The 19,173-nt window shown below is 30.4% G+C and overlaps 2 protein-coding genes across 2 annotated transcripts; one reads left to right on the forward strand and one right to left on the reverse strand.

Moving 5' to 3' along the window:
- The first annotated feature begins 7,431 nt into the window (after positions 1-7,431).
- LOC129882235 (putative E3 ubiquitin-protein ligase XBAT31) lies at positions 7,432-11,612 on the forward strand. The gene is made up of 8 exons (XM_055956439.1): positions 7,432-7,757; positions 8,297-8,356; positions 8,529-8,600; positions 8,680-8,801; positions 8,984-9,124; positions 9,201-9,308; positions 9,402-9,660; positions 10,839-11,612. Exons 1-8 carry the CDS (start codon positions 7,569-7,571, stop codon positions 11,259-11,261), a joined length of 1,374 nt encoding a protein of 457 aa, XP_055812414.1. The 5' UTR covers positions 7,432-7,568; the 3' UTR covers positions 11,262-11,612.
- Positions 11,613-14,963: 3,351 nt separating this feature from the next.
- On the reverse strand, positions 14,964-17,830 carry LOC129882237 (uncharacterized protein At3g17950-like). Its single transcript, XM_055956441.1, has 3 exons — positions 17,347-17,830; positions 16,780-16,905; positions 14,964-15,505 (listed from the first exon to the last, which is right to left on the reverse strand). Exons 1-3 carry the CDS (start codon positions 17,356-17,358, stop codon positions 15,017-15,019), a joined length of 627 nt encoding a protein of 208 aa, XP_055812416.1. The 5' UTR covers positions 17,359-17,830; the 3' UTR covers positions 14,964-15,016.
- Between the last annotated feature and the right edge of the window lie 1,343 nt (positions 17,831-19,173).

The raw sequence follows: 19,173 nt of genomic DNA on the forward strand, positions 1-19,173 counted from the left end.
AGTGTAGTACACATACCATGATGAGAGTGGAATAAACGAGAGAGATGTGTTTCTCAAACTAATAAATGATAATTTAAATAATAAATTCACTCTTTCAATAGTTTAGGTATGAAACTCAAAAAAGAGATATTCTATATGTATTTTTGACATTTATGTAAAGAGGTTATAAGGGACTTTTATTTTGGAAAAAAGACGTTTGAGAGCTTTTGATATCTTTTCGTTAACTATTCATTCAAATAAGCTAATTAATGACATAAAAAATATTCAAAAGAATAATTATATAATTTTTCTTTTTGAGAACTAAAATATATTTTTCCAATAACAATATTTCCTCTGTTTCATTTAAGATGGACACTTCTATTTTATATGGTGATTAAAAAATCATTAATAGATTGATTAACTTTATTATTTTGCACTTTGTTCATATTAACTAACCTCTTGAAAAAGAAATTTTAGGTCTTCAAAATTTATTTAAACTTTCAAAGGTCATATTAATTGTAGGGTAAAATAAAAAAAAATTAATTAATTTTATCCTGATTTAATAAGTGATCAAATAATAAAAAATAGATATTTATAGCAAGATGTCCGTCTAATATAGAACAAATGGAGTACTATCACCACATCATCAAAACAAGGGGTGCAGTGGAGGCGATTGCTCCTCCCTTAGCCGGAGGTGTCAGATTCGAGTCATAGATATGAAATAAACCTTGATAGGGAGCGCTATCCTTGAATGGGGTTCTATCCTGCAAAAATTCAAATTAATCAGGCTCCAGTACAAATATTGAACACCAAATTGATTGAGATTATTCTTATCTTTTTCTTAAATGAGTAATGACTCTATAGATTAGTACGAATAAAATTAGAAAACATAATTAATGCCTGATTATTTTCTTAGAAAAAATACTTTAGACTCATTTTTAAAAAAAGTGAAGTAAAAAATCAGAGGGAGTAATTAATTGGACATTTTGGTTGACCGAATTAACTAGGTTTAAATTATTGAGATCTGAATTAATTCCTACCCCTTACACCTCCATGTGCCTACTACCATAAACTATTTTTTTAATTGCAGCAAAATCACTATAGAAATAAGTTTAATTAAAATAAAATAAACACATGATAGGATCTGAAGAAAGTAAGAGCCCGTTTGGATGGGCTTAAAAAAGTAACTTTTATGTATGAAGTATTTTTAGAACTTTGAAGTGCTGAAAGTTATTTTTATAAATAAGCAGTTGAGTGTTTGGATAAAAGTGCTTATGATATGAATTTTAGGGTTTAAAGAATAAAAAAGGGTAGTTTGGGAATTTAGTTAAAATATAAGGGATATAAAAGTAATTTTCATGGTCAAAGAAAATGACTTTAAGCACTTTGGAAAAAAAAGTTAGGAATCCTACCTTTTCATTTTTGACTGACTTTAAGAACTTTATGGCTTAAAGTCAGCATTAGGCAAACACATCCAAAAGCTAAAAAGGGGTTTTAAGTTGGTTTTGACCAACTTAAAGTCAATCCAAACGAGCTCTAAATTGTATGGAAATTCTCATGCCGCATGAAGGTATAGAAAGTCTATTTTCAAAAAATTCGCCTTGATAACGCATATCAAACAACATATCGAAGAAAAAAGATATAACAAGTATTATAGAAATAATTAACAGCATTTGTTTACAATAAATTTTAATATAATAAAAAATAAATTGTAATCACAAATAAAATATGAAAAAAGAACATAATTTTATTAATAAACAATGTAGATACAAATATATTTCTCCCTTAATTCTTCTCTCTGAATTTTCTCCGTAATTTGAGGATAGTTAATGGCGTATTTCTCAAATTAAAATGATTTGAATTTGATTTTCATCGTAATTCGAGAACTTTTAGTGGCGTATTTCTCGAACTAACCATGATGATTTGAACTTGATCTCCATTAAAGAATTTGTGGATCTTCTTAAAGTATATGATTATCAAGAAGAGTTTGACATATTTTGATCTCTTTATGAATGTTTCATGAATTTTTAAAATTTTCGAGATACATTTTCAAGGGAATATAACACTCTTTATATAAGCATGAATCAGAGTTTAGGATAAAGTATCCTCCAAGAAATCCTAACTGAAATAAAACTTATCTTGTAGTGTCCTACAAAAATTCGATATCCACAAATGGCCCTTAATTCATGGCTTGTCGGAGTGTAGACTTGACGAAGCCTAACGACGAGCCTTGAAGTACTCATTCTTCCATCTTTGTGATTTTGTGGCTTTAGATTTGCATATTCGATTCGTGAGAGAAGAGATGAAAGACAGATTTGGTCCCACCGGGTGTGCCAATTTGTTTACAATAAATTTTAATGTGGTAGAAAATAAATTGTAATCACAAATAAAAAATAAAAAAACATAATTGTATTGATAAACAATGTGAGTACAAATCTATTTCTCCCTTTATTCTTCTCTCTGAATTTTCTTGTGATTCGAGGGTCATTAGTGACGTATTTCTCGAATTGGGATGATTTGAGTTTGATCTCTATCGTGATTCGAGGGCCTTTAGTGGCATATTTCTCGCACCAGCCAGAATGATTTGAATTGATCTCCATGAAAAGATTTGTGAATCTCCTTGAAGTATATGATTATCAAGAAGAATTTGACATATTTTGATCTCTTTATGAATATTCCATTAATGTGTGAAATTTTTGAGATGCTTTTTCAAGAGAATATAATACCCTTTATATAAGCATGAATCAGAATTTAGGGTAGAGTAGCCTACAAGAAATTTTAACTAAAATAAAACTCGCCTTGTAGAGTCCTACAAGATTTCGATGTCTACATCATTATCATAAAAAGAAAAAATAACACCAATAATAAAGTAACGACACAAATCAAAACATAATCAGTAGCAACATGTAAATCGCAAGACAAGGAACTATGAACTACTGCTAATACTGTTGGAATAAAGGAAGAAGAACTAGGTGCGGACGCCAAACTACCACAAATTCAATCCTCGGAAAATTGAGACAATGCTCAACCGTCTACTAACCTGATATATTGGTTCACGATCTCCAGATCATTTTATCTAAAATTATGTTTTCAATAAGCTGAAGAGGCATCATATCATGTTTAGTCAAAATCATAATACGATACTATTATTTTATTCATAAAGAAGATAAAAGTTTACAACAACAACAATAACTCAGTGAAAAGAAGATAAAAGTTTATTTTTCAATATTATACTCCCCTTATTACAATACAATTAACAATTTTTGTCTATTAAATCTTTATTAATGCAATTAGGTTTTTCTTCTTTCCATATGATACAAGTATACAACCACTCTGATATTATATGGAACCAAAAAGATTGATCTTCTTTCTTTCTTCTTCTTCTTTCACTTAAAAAAAGTATGAATCTAGCTATAAAATTTATCGATAATTTTTAATTAATTTATTGTTAGCAAGGTCTAAGCTAATTAATTTTTTTTAAAAAATAATTCATTGCTAATTCATAGCTAAATCAATGACAAAGCTAGAAATTTGATAAAGGGTGAACACAATTTCTTCTCAGGTTTATTAAAGGTGTGTAAAATTAATTATACATTCAAATGCTAACATTTAACCTTTGTACACAGGGGCGGATCTATGTTCATCCGAGGAGGTGCCACACCACCCCATTGTCTCGGTTGAAAATTGTGTATATATTTGTAAGGAATATATATGTATATTAAATATGACATTGTTATGTCGGAAAAAGACGGTTTAAAATGTATTTCAACTTTATAGAGAAAAAATCAATTTTAGAAAAACAAGAGTCGCCACTTAATTTTTTAAAGAAATTAAGAAAACTTAATTTAAAAGACTCTAACAAATTTAAGTCTTAAAAATTCAGAGAGAAAGGTACAAAGTTCTTATTTCCACTTGGAGAAGGTGTTAAGCATTCAAAGTGGCCGCTAACGCGCGGTTATCCGACGATTTAAAAAATTATTTGACTAATTTTTTGAAAATATTAATTTAAAAGGAAACGAAGACTTTTAAAATTATTATTTTTTTTTAGAAAAATGATCAAACTTAAACATTTGAAAATAATATATATGTGTATATAAAAAAAGAATTTTTTTAATCAAATGACTAAGTAAAGGTAGAAAATCATTTAAAAAATAAATTAACATGAATTGGTTTATCTTTAGGAGAAATTAATTAAGTTAAAATAAATTAAAATTAATATCTAAGCAAGCATAAATAACATAAGTAAATAAATTATTACAACCCGAATCAATAACAATAAATAACACATGAAAATATGGCCCGACACTTAGTTTCTGTACGCTTGGACTAAGCTGTTGGGTCATCTGCGTTTTGGGCCTTAAGCACAATTTCACTGTATATCGCAGTTGTATATACACTGTATATCGCAGTTGTATATACACTGTATATCGCAGTTGTATATACACTGTACATCAGTGTATACAACCACCAGTTTTCTTGTATATAAGATATACATGGACTGTATATCAGTCAGTTTATGCTACAACACCTGTAAAGACACTTAGTAAACATGTAATAATGAATAAATAATAATAATAATAATAATAATAATAATATGAATAATAATAATAATACAAAAATAAATCACGTCTTATTAACATGGGAGGCCTTGAAAATCAACGGTAATTTCTTCATCGGCCAATTTCAGCTTATAATATATAATATGCAATATAAACTTAAACTAAAATTTTTGTCTTTTAAAATGGAAAGGCCTTGAAAACCGACGGTGAGATTTTTTTCATTGGCCAATGTTAACTTAACAAAATATAATATATATTCACGGTTGATTTAAATAAAAATTTCAAAGGATAAACAATTTCCTAAATACAAAGCAATAACCAAAGTGGGTCAACCCAAAATTAGTCGTAGCAATAAAATTTACATATATCATTAATGGTAGGACAACAATAATAATAATAATTTAAAACCCTTTAAGAAATAATCTAACAATATGAAAAGTAATAACAATAAGTATAAAAAAATAAGAACAAACAATGATACAATAAATGCGTGTCAATAAAAATATCATATATGTGAAATTATGAATTAATTAATAATTTTACCAACTAAATATATCACTTTACATAAAACAAAACTAATGCTCTATAACTAGGCAATTCATTAGAAAAAGAAGAAAATTTAAAATCAGTCCACTAACAAAAATTATAACTAAATGAAAACATAAATTAGTCCGTTCGAACAATAAATTTAAACTAAATTTCCATCTTTTAAAATGGGGAGGCCTAAAAAATCGATGGAGAGATTTTTTCATTGGTCAGGGACTTGCAAACAGTTTAAAACGGAAACAAATAAAATTGAGGTAAAAGTATAACATTAAAGACGTCCAAATTAACTAAAAATGTCGAAAAAATGACCCAAACAAAAATAGTAAATAAAAAAAACTTAACGAAGAATCATGAATAATGACCGAAAAACATGAAAATACAGAAAACAATGTCTGAAGTTTGAACCCCTTCGTCCAGATTTGAAACAAAACAAAATATATTTGGGAATGCAACAAAACACAGCAACAAGAACAACAAGTCATAAAACAAAGTGAAACAACATTTATATCTAGTTAGATTTGAGAGTGAAAGCTCAAACCTCAAAAAAAATGAAGTATGTTTGGCTGGAAAAGAAGAGGATTTTGGTGGTTTGGTGGTTGTTGGTTGGTTTTAAAGGAGAATTGTGAAGGAGAGGGATAAAAGTAGTGAATAAGAGTTAAAATTGGTGTTATTTATAGTAAGGCTAAGGGGGAGAGTAGAGAAAAAGAATAAATATTATGAGTTTTTTTTTAGGAAGAATTAGAGATGAGAGAGAAAGAGTTTGAAAATAGTTGTATAGGTGTAAGAAATTATAGTGTATAAGTGTTGGACTTTTGTTATAGTTGTTGATGTGTGTGGTTTTTTTAGGAAGAATAAGAGATGAGAGAGAGAGAGAGTTTGAAAATGATTATATAGGTGTAGAAAATTATAGTGTATATGTGTTGGACTTTTGTGCTAGTTGTTGATGAGTGTGTCTTTTTAGGAAGAATAAAAGAGGACAGAGAGAGAGAGTTTGAAAATGATTTATATGTGTAGAAAATTATGTGTGATTAGTGGGTAGGTAAAGTTATGGAAAAGTTTGTGTGATTAATGGGGTAGGTAAAATTATGAAAAAATTTGTGTGATTAGTGGGGTAGGTAAAATTGTGTGAAAAATTTGTGTGATTGGTGGGGTAAGTAAAATTGTGTGAAAAATTTGTGTGATTGGTGGGGTAAGTAAAATTGTGTGAAAAATTTGTGTGATTAGTGGAGTAGGTATAATTGTGGGAAAAATTTGTGTGATTAGTAGGGTAAGTATAATTGTGAAAAAAATTTAATATTTATGTATTTTAATGTATTCCTAGATTGTGCTAAAAATACTAAAAATGAATATGAACAAATATAACAAATGACATGTAAAAATGCAAATTAACGAACTATGATAAAAAATAGCTATAACTAAAATTTTAAAAAAATAAACTGCTAAAATCCTCATCTAAGGATAATTATCGATAAAATTGATTTAAAATTGTAAAAGTGCACTTTTGAACTATTTAATAAAATAAAAATTAAAAGTATTAATTTTACAAAAGTCAGGTCAAAATTCGGTGTCAACAGACATTCTTAAAAATAATGAATTTGTCGTGTCTGTGGTTAAAACTCAAATTTACCATAGTAGGGATGCAAGTTTGAGCTCCGCTATGGAGTGTATTTTCTTAAAACTTTTTTTTATCATGCAAGACATTGTTTGCGAATTTATTATAAAAAAAATTGTGAATAAGTAGATTAAAACTCTACATTTCTTGCAAGTAAAATCTTAACTAAACCAACAAAATAAATCTAAAATTTATATGCATATTTGCTAATAAATATTAAATATTATCTTATTTTATACTGAAATTTTTGATATAGATTACTGTTTAAGATAATGTGACACCTAAAAATTCAAAATAATAAATCTGCCTATATTTGTACACCATATAAAGCGAAGAATGTGCATTCGATCATCCTTCACCTAAAATGACTCCGTCAATGGCTAATAAGTATTAGCATAGATTTTTTTATTATTTAACTATAAAATTCTTTCCATTGCTAATTTTTTATTTTTTAGTAATTTTTTTTTTTGATATTATTTCAATAATTTTTAGACCCACGATGTGAAATTTTACTGAATTTTTGTCATGGTTATTTCAATAATTGAAGCAGAATATTCTTGATAACTATAGTATTCAGCTCCAGTAAAAGTAAAGTCCAGAAAGTTAAAAAAAAAGTAAAACAAAAGTTCTGACAATTGCCTGATAATCTACCAAATAGCAACGGGCAGTTGCCCATACTATTACCGGGCAGGAACAAACTCCGAGGTTACTTCTCCACTTCTTTTATTACCATTTTACCTCTCTTTTAACACTTTCCATTATTCAATTCACTCCCCCCCCACCACACCCCTACCGTGCCCCTCCGCTGTGGTGGGTGGCGCGTGATATTCACTCGCCGGTGGGTACTTCATCTCAATGCTTGGGAGGTGGTGATGGGGCAGAAATTGAGCTGTGGACAACAACAACAACCCCATGAAGATGGATTGTTCATTGCAGTACAAAATGGTGAGATTGAAAAAGTTGAAGCTATGGTTGATGAAAACCCAAATGTGCTTCGACTTAAAACTGTTCGTGGGAAGCTCTCTGCACTTCATGTAGCTGCTGTTAATGGCCAGATCGAGGTTGGCTTTTCATTTTCTTGAAAAAAAAATGTAGTCTTTTTGCTTCCTTCGTGATTTATATCTACAAACTTAGAATTGGAAGTCGAGGGTGCTTACAATCCAAGCAAGCCCTTTAGTCAGGAAATGAAAATGTAGTCTTTACAATCTTGTTTATTTTTTATGCTTTTATTTTAAAGGTGGGTTGTTAATGGTTCTTGATCTTTGATGAGTGATGTAACCTTAGAGTGGGAGGTGGAGTGTGCTTATCGTCTGAGCAACACCTCTTGTTAGGAAAAAAAATGTAGCCTTTATAATCTTGTTTTCCCATTTTTTTAAAGGTGGGGTGTTAATGGTTCTTGATCTTTGATGAATGATGTCAGCTTAGAGTAGGAGGTGGAGGGTGTTTACCGTCCGAGCCACTCCTTTTGTGAGGATAAAAATATAGTCTTTACAATCTTGTTTTTCCATTTTTTTTAAAGGTGTGGGGTTAATGGTTTTTGATCTTTGATGAGTGATTTTGGGTATTTCCCATTTTGCTTCTTGGTTTTGATTTTGGATAGGTTCTTTGTATGCTCTTGGATCGTGGGGTTAATCCAGACATCTTAAATCGCCACAAACAGGTATTTTGTAGTTGTTGTGAATTGTGATTCATGTGTTCTCAAGAAGTTTTATTTTGTGATGTTCATTTGATTGCAAAAATGTCAACTTTATAGCATATTGGAAAGATAATCATTGAAATTGTTTTTTTGTGTTTTTTGCTGTTTTGATCTGTGTCATTGTGAATTGTTTCAGACTCCATTAATGTTAGCTGCTATGCATGGAAATGTGTCCTGCGTGGAGAGGCTAGTTCAGCTAGGTGCTAATGTATGTGAATTTCGTTTGTTGATAGTTCTTTGACTGATTGAGATGGGTTATTAATTGGTTAATTCGTCGTATGTTTTAGATATTAATGTTTGATTCACTACATGGAAGAACTTGTCTGCATTATGCTGCTTACCATGGCCACTCTGACTGCCTACAATCTATCCTTGCATCAGCTCATTCGGCTCCTGTTGCTCAATCTTGGTAAATTTCCAGTTCCTTTGACTCTGCTCTCCTTTGCTTTTCGTGTGTACAACTCTAGCTTAGTGAGATTTACTGCTAAAACCAGGTTTTTTTCCCGTCTTCCTTGTCAAAGTCCCCAATTTGAATATCAGGTGCATTACACTATTTTATTAGTGAATTGTAATATGTCAATTTGAGGGCAGGGGATTTGCGAGATTTGTGAACATAAGAGATGGAAGTGGTGCAACCCCATTGCATTTAGCAGCACGTCATGGTAGGCCAGCATGCGTCCGAATTCTTCTAAGCAATGAGGCGCTTGTCTGTGCTTCTACTGGTGGCTATGGGTATTAAAACTCTCTCAGAGTTGCTTTTACTTCAGTACTGTATGTTGAAGGTTAATTGACATTAAAGATTTTGCAGCCGTCCAGGAAGTACACCACTGCATTTAGCAGCCCGAGAAGGTTCTTTGGACTGTGTACGTGAGTTACTTGCTTGGGGTGCAGATCGACTTTATAGAGATTCTTCTGGGTGAGCTCATAGTTCCTTGTGTATTATTCAGTTCTCTGTAAGTAATCCGTCTTTTGATGTGAAACTGATCGGTTGTAAATGGGATCTGTACAGGCGAATTCCATACATAGTTGCTTTTAAGTTCAAGCATGAAGCATGTGCTGCTCTCTTAAATCCATCATCTCCGGAGCCTCTGACCTGGCCATCACCTTTGAAGTTCATTACTGAGCTTGACGCCGAGGCAAAAGCTTTACTAGAAAATGCTCTGATTGAGGCCAACAAAGATAGAGAGAAGTTGATATTGGAAAAGACAGCTGTCTCGCAAATATCACCTTTGCATTGTGATTCTGGCCTTGAGAGTGATGACTTTGAGGTGATAAGTCTCATGCCCTATAGGAAAAAAGTTTTATAATATAAACAATTGAAATTACTCTGCATTGGCGGCTGCAATCGTTTGTCTGGGCTTGTCAAATATTTTGATATGTTCAGCAGATTGTTGATATGAGTAACATGTTGCCCAGGTACAATGAAAAAGTTTTCGTCGGAGAATAAATAAATGATTGTACATATAGGGTTGTAAATTTGTTGCTTATATGCAATCATGTTGTCCTTCATGAACTCCACATAAGCACCCAATTTGTCAGCCCTGTCAGCAGGTTCATTTTCTGATTCTGGGTTCACAACATTACTGATACTGTGAACCAAGAATCAGAAAATGAACCTGCTGATGGTACTGACGAGTTGGGCGCTGATGTGGAGTCATCCAAGGAGGCTATGGAGGGGTAATATTGGAAGGGGAAAACAAGTAAGACAAAGGCTGCCAAAAGTTTTGTGATTATGTAGTGGGAAGTGGGGGTGATGTAGTTGTAGGTTGAGTGATACAAACAACAACATATCCAGATTGATTGATATTAGTATCAATAGCTACAAATCCTCTCTATAATGATATAACTTGCCTCTGGAGAACATACTAGGCTGGTGTCTTAGGAGATATCTTATTAGAATGTGTAGGCATTCAGAAGGTGAGTTTTAGAACAATGGTAAAGTCCGTGTGACCTATGGGTCATGCGTTTGAGCCATGGAATCAATCACTGATGCTTAGGGGTAGGCTGCCTTACATCACATCCCTTAGCAGTATGACCCTTCCCCAGACCCTGCGTTAATGCGGGATGCTTAGTACACCAGACTGCCGTTTTATCGGTAGGCATTTGCAGAGGAGATTAACGTAATGTCATTTTCTTTTTCTTTTTGGTAATGTCATAGAATATATGTTCTTTGGTAGTTGGATAAATGTTAATAGACTTTTTTTTTTGCACGCTTCTTGTTTGTTGATCCATATAATCATTTCCATCTTCAAAAAGAAAAAAACAGATAGATCAATGTCATAAATTTGTGTACACATTTGTATCGGTGATTACCTTTTATCTTGCATCAGGAACTCATCTAGATTAATTATAGATGAACATAATGGAGCTTAAGTAACTGCATTTATGGTTGACCTTTACTACAAATCTGCTTTTAACAACTCTGTGTTTCTTTGTTTCTGAACAGGGCAGTGATTTTGAGCTATGTTGCATCTGCTTTGAGCAGGCCTGCACGATTGAGATTCGAAAATGCGGCCATCAGATGTGTGCTCATTGTATTCTGGCCTTATGCTGTCACAACAAACCCAATCCAGCTGGTAATAATGGTGAGAAGGTTCCTGTATGCCCCTTTTGCCGGAGTGATATCACTCATTTAGTCGTGGTCCAGAATAAAATAGACACTTACGAAGAGGTATTGAGTCCCTCAAGGCCAAGAAAATCAAGAACATCTTTCAGTCTTGCTGAAGGCGGCGGCGGCAGCAGCAGCAGTAGCAGCAGCAGTAGCAGCAGCTTTAAAGTTTTGTCACCCTTAGCCTCATTCGGGAAGTTGGGTTGTCGCCATTCAGGCAAAATCAGCGCTGAATGCATTGAAGCATTTGCTAAGCCTTAAGACGATAGTAACTATTCGTCTATTCCCTTATATATATTAAATCTTGAACATCCTCCGCTCAATCATAGATTTAGACTATTGACAGTCTAAACATTCTAGCTAGCAAGGAGGCATGTTTCCAGTATAACCTTATATATTGTATATCTATATAACTATAGGGATGGGGTTGGGGATGGGGGGATACTTATAAGTTGTGCTCAACTAGCCCTTTATAAATTAAAGGGGGTCAGATTATGAAGCTGCTGCCTATTGGCAGTTGATTGAAGAACTTTTGTAGTAATTCCATCTTTGAGAGAAATGTTGTTGGACTTGTTGGATCTATGAAACAAATGCCTCTAGTTGTTTATGCCATCCCCTTATATGATCAGCAGCCAAGATTGAAATTTCACTATTTTTATTAAGGACGAAATTTTCAACAATTCTTTTGAAGAATTTATTTATTTTCAAATGGAGCGAGTGTTAAATACTTTTTCCGTTCATTTTTACTTGTTTATTATACTAAGAATAGTTGTCTAACAATAATTGTTCAGTTTGGAAAATCAATAAATTATTTACCCCCATTTGTGTCCATTGTACCTCTGCTATTAGATATTATTTAATAGCTAATTTATTTTTTTCAAAGCATTAAATTTAATATATTCAAGGGGCAATATAATAATACTATCTTTATTATTTATTATTTCTTAAAGTGTGTGTCAAGTCAATAATGAATAATTATTGTTGGATGAAAGTAGTATTTGATTGTAAAGTCACTTATTATTAATATTAATTTGAAATTGCCGTAGAAATCATGTTCAAATTCTAGACCCACTTTATTTGAATAGGAAACAAGTGTTGTATAAACCAAAATGTTGAAAGAAAATTAATTTACCACTATCCCAATGACAATAACAAATTCTCAAGAATCAAGATTTCATCAACCCCTCATCATGAATCAAAACTAACAATCACCTATTATTAAACTCAAATTTTCCATCCAAGAAGACAACAAAAATATGATAATAATAAAATTTGAAAAAATCACGCCATACATCTATTTAAAGATTAATATTACAACCTTTATATCTATTTTTTTCTTATTACTATTTTTAAAGTTTTAATTACAAGTATTAACCTATCAATTTTAATAAATTAATTAATTACATTTTATAAATTAATTATATAATATTATTTTATAATTAATAGGTGAGAGAATTAATAAGAGAGAATCAGTTGATAATTATCAATTTACATCTTTTAAGAAATTTTTTTAACTTATCACATGCCATCCCCCACCCCCACTCTCACATACCCACGTTTCAATTTCAACCCATGATTACTTTTTCTCTTTCATGTTCTTTCTTGTTTTCTTTTTCTCCATTCAAACGAAAACCTCCCGAAATTTGTAAAGGATGTATCTAATATTGAAATAGAGCTTCCAAGTGTCAAAGTATGTATTCCTAACTTATTGTAATTTGTTCATAATAATTAATTCACTTTCTTTCTCAATTTTTTTTCAATGTTATTTCAGTGATTGCGGTCGGTACACATATCTTTTTGCTGAATATATTAGCAGTGGAGCTTTTAATATGGGTCACATTGACATTGATGCAAAATACCATCGTCAAAGGTACGCCACAATCCTCTGGGAGTATGGAAGAAGCAAGAACCTCTATGACGCAATTAGTGAGAGCAAAGTAACTAGCAATGTAGCAAATTTAGTGGACCACGTATAGCAAAAGAACATGCTCCTTTATTACCAATTATCCTACACTAAGATCAAGGAGCAGTTCTCAGATAGATGATTAACTTAGACTTTAATTATATGTGTTTGATTTTAGGATGCTGTATATTTTTTGCTTCAGTTTTTGACAACAATATATACTATGCATTATTTTATTATTTTTACTGTGCAGTATTAAATAAATTTTATTGATTTCTTTCATGTTTTTTGAAAATCAAAAGTATGTTTTATGTTCAATATAAAAGTATACATTGTTAGACTTATTTTTTTGAGTTGGATACCAATTGCATACAGTGTTAGTCTTAATTTTTCAAGTTGGATACCAATTGGATATCAGCAATAACCAGTTTTAGATTGGAACTTTACTTTTGAAAAACACTGCATAAACAAAGTTGTAAGAATTAATCATTTTCAAATTTTATTTAGATACCAATTGCATACATTGTTACACTTAAGCGTTCCAAATGGATACCAATTTGATGCAACATTAACTAGTTTTAGATTGGCTTACTCGGTTGAAATCTTAATTATATGTTGTATTTTTCAACTGGATACTAATTAATTAGATATCAAATTGCATATATGATTAGATTTAATATTTACAGCGAGATATCAGTTGGATACCAATTGCATGCACTGATGAACTTAATTTTTCTAGTGGATACCATGTGGATACCAAATGGTTACCAACCGTACTCAGTTTTAATTTTTGACTCTATATTTGAAAAACACTGCATACACAATAACACAAAGGAGTAAGTAGTACACACAATAAATGTTCTGAAATCAGAATTCATTAAATTAAACGATCGAGAAAATCAAAATATGTGTTTGTCAAAATTAAACACCTAAATAAAAATAAAAATAAATTATGACTAATTTTCAACAGAGTAATTTGAACATGTCTTCCTATTGTGTTCCTTCCGACGACATGTGTTGCACATAACTTTAGACCTCTTGAATTTCACATCAACAAACCCCTTCCAACGTTCAAGTTGTAGTCTCCCTACCTTTATTTTAGAACCAGGCGACAACACTTTAGGCTCTGACACATAACATGGTATATTTCACGTACTCGCGCATGGGAGAGGTCAACAAGAATTACATATACATCTTCAAAAATTTTGTGATATAAATAGTATACCAATTACATACAAGTTTTTTGTCAATATCTATATAAATTTCATACCAGTATTATGCAAAATTCTATATTAATTTCATGCCAAAATTAAACACTGATTCATATCATATTCATACCAAAAAGATACCAATGATAACATCAAAACATGTGTTTATCACAAATCTTAAAAATTGAAATTCAATTACATAAATTAAATATTTGTATATAACAGTATAACCATCAAAATATTAAACATTGAAATTCAAATTACAAATTGTATTTTTACACACAACATATATATTTATTAAGGAATTTAGAGCAAAATTTGCATGTTGTCCCTATCCATTTTAGCTATTAAGTAACTGTCCTTTTTTTGATATACAATTAATATGATTTTTTTTTATAGAGACAGAGACGAATACATTCGAAATAATATACGGCTTATTTTAAATCAAAATATTACATAACAATATAAAATACTAACCTGAACAATCTCATCTACTATCATATTTTACCAATATTGATATTAAACTTCCACCTTCTATAAGTATACAAAAGGATACCAAAAAAAATAATATTTGAGAGAGAAGACAAACGAATATTTGAGGAAAAATAATAATCCATTTTGATAGATAATTAAAGAGGTGGGAGAAAATGATACTAACTATTTTGAGTTAATTAAGGAAGAGAATTCTACTTCCATTACACTCTCCTTATTTTATGCCAATTAACATCTTTGTTAGTATGTTTTACGTTTTTTTTTTAATTTTAATTTATCAAATATTATATCCGATAAGTATTTTACTGTTAAAATTTGAAACATAAAAAATAATGTCATAACTAGTAATACATAGTCTTATATATGTCAATTATAAAATTTTCTCATAAAATTTCACAACAATTGAAAATCAATCAATGAACTAAATGTCCACATAAACATGAAAAAATTAAAGGACTTCCATGATGACCATCTTGCTCGAATAGCCCTTTTCTTGACTCATCATCATGAAGATGAGAAGGAGGAGCAATTTGGCTATCAATGAACAATGAATTATTGTTCACATTTGAATGTTGATTTGATAATTGATTAAAATCATCAAGTCCATAATTATTATTTGCAGCTGCTTTTCTCTCTTCTTCAAGAAAATGGCCTAAAGATGGGGCAGAATTAATGTCATTCATGTTCACTGCATCAGTATTTAGTTTTGAGCAAAGTGAAAATAACCAAGTTCTTGATTTGTTGTTACTATTAGTAAGATTCTTGTTGTTGTTGTTGTCCCTTATTTTGGTTTCTACTATTGTTCTTCTTCTTGTTGATCTTCTTGAAAACTCTAGAATGCTTGTAATTCCAATGAGGCTTCCTAGAGTTATGCTTTTGTCATGAAAGAATGAAGCAGTAGACTGCAACAACCAAAGAAAATGAAAGGATATTATTGACTCTTCGTCAGACGAATTAAGATCTCTTGATCACTTATAAAATGAATTTTATTTTGATCTTTTAAGTATTAAAATAAATATAAACTACAAACAAATTTGTAATTAGTGACCCACAAAACTAATGCTCACTTTATGATAAATCTATTACTTAAATTATGAGATTCATCTAGATTAAAGAAAGATTGAATATATTAATAGCCCCTTAAACTTGTTGGTATAATTTATTTTATATACTCGAATTACGGGATGTTTTGACTGTCACTTGAACACGAGAAAATATTTTTATTAGACACTTTCAATTTAAAATTTTGAAGAAGCTTCCACACGTGTTTCAGCCGCCTATAATATAAATGAGTTAACCACTTCAAATATGTCATTTCCTTAATTATATATATTAACTTCAATAAGCTGTAAAACTTCAAACTTTTTTCAATTGATATTGATGTGTATAGCTGAAAGAAGGTGCATATTTTACAACTTATTTATGTAATAAGTGTTTGAGAATATACTCATAACTTTTCTTAAATGAGTCAAAAGTGTCAAGTCGAAATATTTCATCATTAATTGGATTCAATTAAGAGAGAGTATTCTTCAAATATCTAAATCATATTTACCGACAAGTTTAAGAAATTTTCGATATATTTTGTCTTAAAGAAAATATAGAGGAAAAAGAAAGAGATATTTTGTGTAAATATTATAGAACAGACAATTTTTTTTCTCTGAACCTGAGTTGGACTTGAAACATAATAATTGTAAGGCCATGTGTAAAGAGTAAAGTGCTATATCTCCCCCATCCACTTTTTGACAAGACATTGACCCACCCCATTGTGAATATAACATGAAAAAATATTGCATGCTTTTATTAAAAAAAATATAAAAAAATAAGCAACACAACACCATAAAGTGGTGTAATAAAATATGATTGGATTCCTTCACGCTAAATTAAAAATTTAAATTTAAAAATAAAAATATAAATGAAATCTTGATATGAATGTTCTAATGATTTATCTAATAAATTTCAGATGTCAAATGATTAAATAAATAAAAAGGAAAGGACACTTTTACATATCATCCTCTTTTGCTCCATTAATTGTTGATGTATTCTCAACCAACCAGAGTGTTTTCAAGGCCAATATTTTTTTTTCTTTTTACTAGTATTTGTTCATTTAATATTTTTTTTTTTAATTTTGGATATAGATTAATATTCTTAAAAATAAAATAAAAGAGAGACTACAAACCTCAGTATCAAGATCAGAAGAAGAATGAGATGAAGAAGAAGGAGAAGCAGTGATCAAAGTATTGAATGAAATTGATCCAAGATTTCTCACATTTAATGGTTGAAGCCCAAGTGGCCAACCTTCTTCCTGCATCATCATATCACCAAAACTCACATTCAATTAAAACAAAAACCTCCAAAATACAGTAAGAAGAAATATGTTACGAAATCTGATTTTGATGCTAATGAGGGGAAAAAGAAAGACCATCGCGACTTATAGTCTAGTAGTAGCAATGAAAGTCATTTATACTCTCATAATAAAAAATTGAGGACAAAGGAGATTGACTATCACAAACTTATAGTCTAGTAGTATTAATGAGAATCATGCATAATAGGTGTCAGTTCGATTTTCATTGACTATCACAAACTTATAGTCTAGTAGTATTAATGAGAATCATACCTAATGGCTAATAGGTGTCAGTTCGATTCTCACTGTATCGTTTTCTTCTCCTTCCCTTTTTTTATTTCCACTCATATTATAGCAGGAAAATAATTTTAAGAAAAAACTAAGGGCAAATTAAAGGAGTACCTGTTGAGCCATAGATTTCCCTGATTGTTGGCTTCAAAACTTAACTAAAAAATAGGGGGATGATGAGAGTGAAAGAATTAATTAAGTGTCATCTCCACCGGTTTAGTTTATATCCTTTCTTTCTCTGAACAACAAAAGCAAAGTATTTATACAAGAATGTGGTGGAAATGGGAACTAATAATAATAATAGCATCTTCCAAAGAAAAGTAAATTTGGTCTATAACTCTGTCTTATAGGTCTGAGGGCCATGGTTAGTACAAGTTACCCCTTAATTTCTTCAATCTTTTTATAAGGGAATATCTTGGTGCACCTCGATCTTTTAACAGATATCTATCTATAATGTGAGCTCTTGGGTAATGGATGTAGGTTTTGAGTTATGGGTTCGACACTGCAATATATATAGTCCAAATTATACATATCTTTAAATATGTACAAATGGTTGACATCATTATCCTATAACTTAGAATTCACAAAATTTAAATCTTTAATCTTCATATTATCTCCTTCCAATCTTAATTATCGATTAATTTTATCCACTAAAACATAAACATATTGAATAAAAATCATTTAATTTAAACTTTAAATCTTTATTATTTGTGTCAACTTTGTTAATTAATAGGTGTCACCTTGGTTGCTATTTTGAATTATAAAAATCATACATAGTTGCATTCCCTTTCCCCTCGGTTAAGAAACTTTTTGGTTCAATCCAACAATCTGTTATTAAAGCATATATAGGGTTCATTATAACAAAGAAAGTGTTTACATTTGCTGCCAAACTATTGCTATTTGTCCTTTTTATCCCAATTTAAGACTAACTATACTTGGCTAAACTCACATGGTCAAAGTTGACACAGTTACTAAAGTGAGAATTTAATGGGATTTTACTTAAGTATTAGTTCAAAGTAAAGCATCCAAGAAAATAATTGTCAATGATGAAAAGTTTCGAAAGAAAACAAAAAATAGCTTATCAAAAGTATTCTACTTTAAAAGCTTAGTCCATATAATAGAGGACAAAAAAAAAATTAGAAAATGCGAAGGTTAAAATGAAGTAAAAAATTAACTTTAAAGAATGCTAAGAAATACACATTCGACTGAAATTATCTGCACCCGTTATTTATATCAAAATATTCTAATTTATTATGATTAAATGATTTCAACAAGGTGATAATTTATCCACATACTCATATCAATAATTATTGATTTGATGTAAATATCTCAAGTTCATAAACATATGGTCTGCACTTCCTCAATAGACTTTTTGGAGGCGTTTAGTCATGAAAATTGAGAATTAGAAAAAAAAAATTGTTTTCAAAGTGAAAATAATATTACTATTTAAAAATTGAAGTTGTGTTTACACAGCCATAAATATAAATTGAAGTTATTTTTGATTTTTTGTGAGTAATTTAGTATAAAAAAGTGAAAACAACTTTTTGATGTTTTCCAAATTTTGAAATTTTATGGCCCAACCTATTTTTCGAAGTTAACTCTAAAAAAAAAAAACCTTACGGCCTGGTGGCGAGGTAAATTTTGAACCTCCTAAACCACTAAGACAACTTCTGATCTTGTGTTTAGGAAGATGCAAATTCTACATAAAAAAAATCACCTTATATATACAATGTCTTATTTTTATCGAAAAATTCAGGCGAACACTCTCCCGAGCCCCTGCATCTGCCCCTTTACGCCCCCAAATGCATTTTTAAAAGAATCTATTATGGGCCAAATAAATCAGAGTCTTGAAGAACGGCGATGTCAACAGAAATCATAAATAGAAGTATCAACATTTCAATAATAGACACAATACTCCAAATAATTTAACAAGAGCTAGTG

This window comes from Solanum dulcamara, chromosome 3 (genome assembly GCF_947179165.1).
Source record: "Solanum dulcamara chromosome 3, daSolDulc1.2, whole genome shotgun sequence".
Taxonomy (NCBI): domain Eukaryota; kingdom Viridiplantae; phylum Streptophyta; class Magnoliopsida; order Solanales; family Solanaceae; genus Solanum; species Solanum dulcamara.

Bases quoted from the DNA above. Each gene is read 5' to 3' on its own strand.
- LOC129882235 (XM_055956439.1), top strand. From the start codon at position 7,569: ATGGGGCAGAAATTGAGCTGTGGACAACAACAACAACCCCATGAAGAT. The intron at 8,357-8,528 runs GTATTTTGTAGT...GAATTGTTTCAG, and splicing joins TCTTAAATCGCCACAAACAG to ACTCCATTAATGTTAGCTGC. The intron at 8,601-8,679 runs GTATGTGAATTT...CGTATGTTTTAG, and splicing joins TAGTTCAGCTAGGTGCTAAT to ATATTAATGTTTGATTCACT.
- LOC129882237 (XM_055956441.1), bottom strand. The intron at 15,506-16,779 runs GTTTGTAGTCTC...TGGTTGTTGCAG, and splicing joins CTTCTGATCTTGATACTGAG to TCTACTGCTTCATTCTTTCA.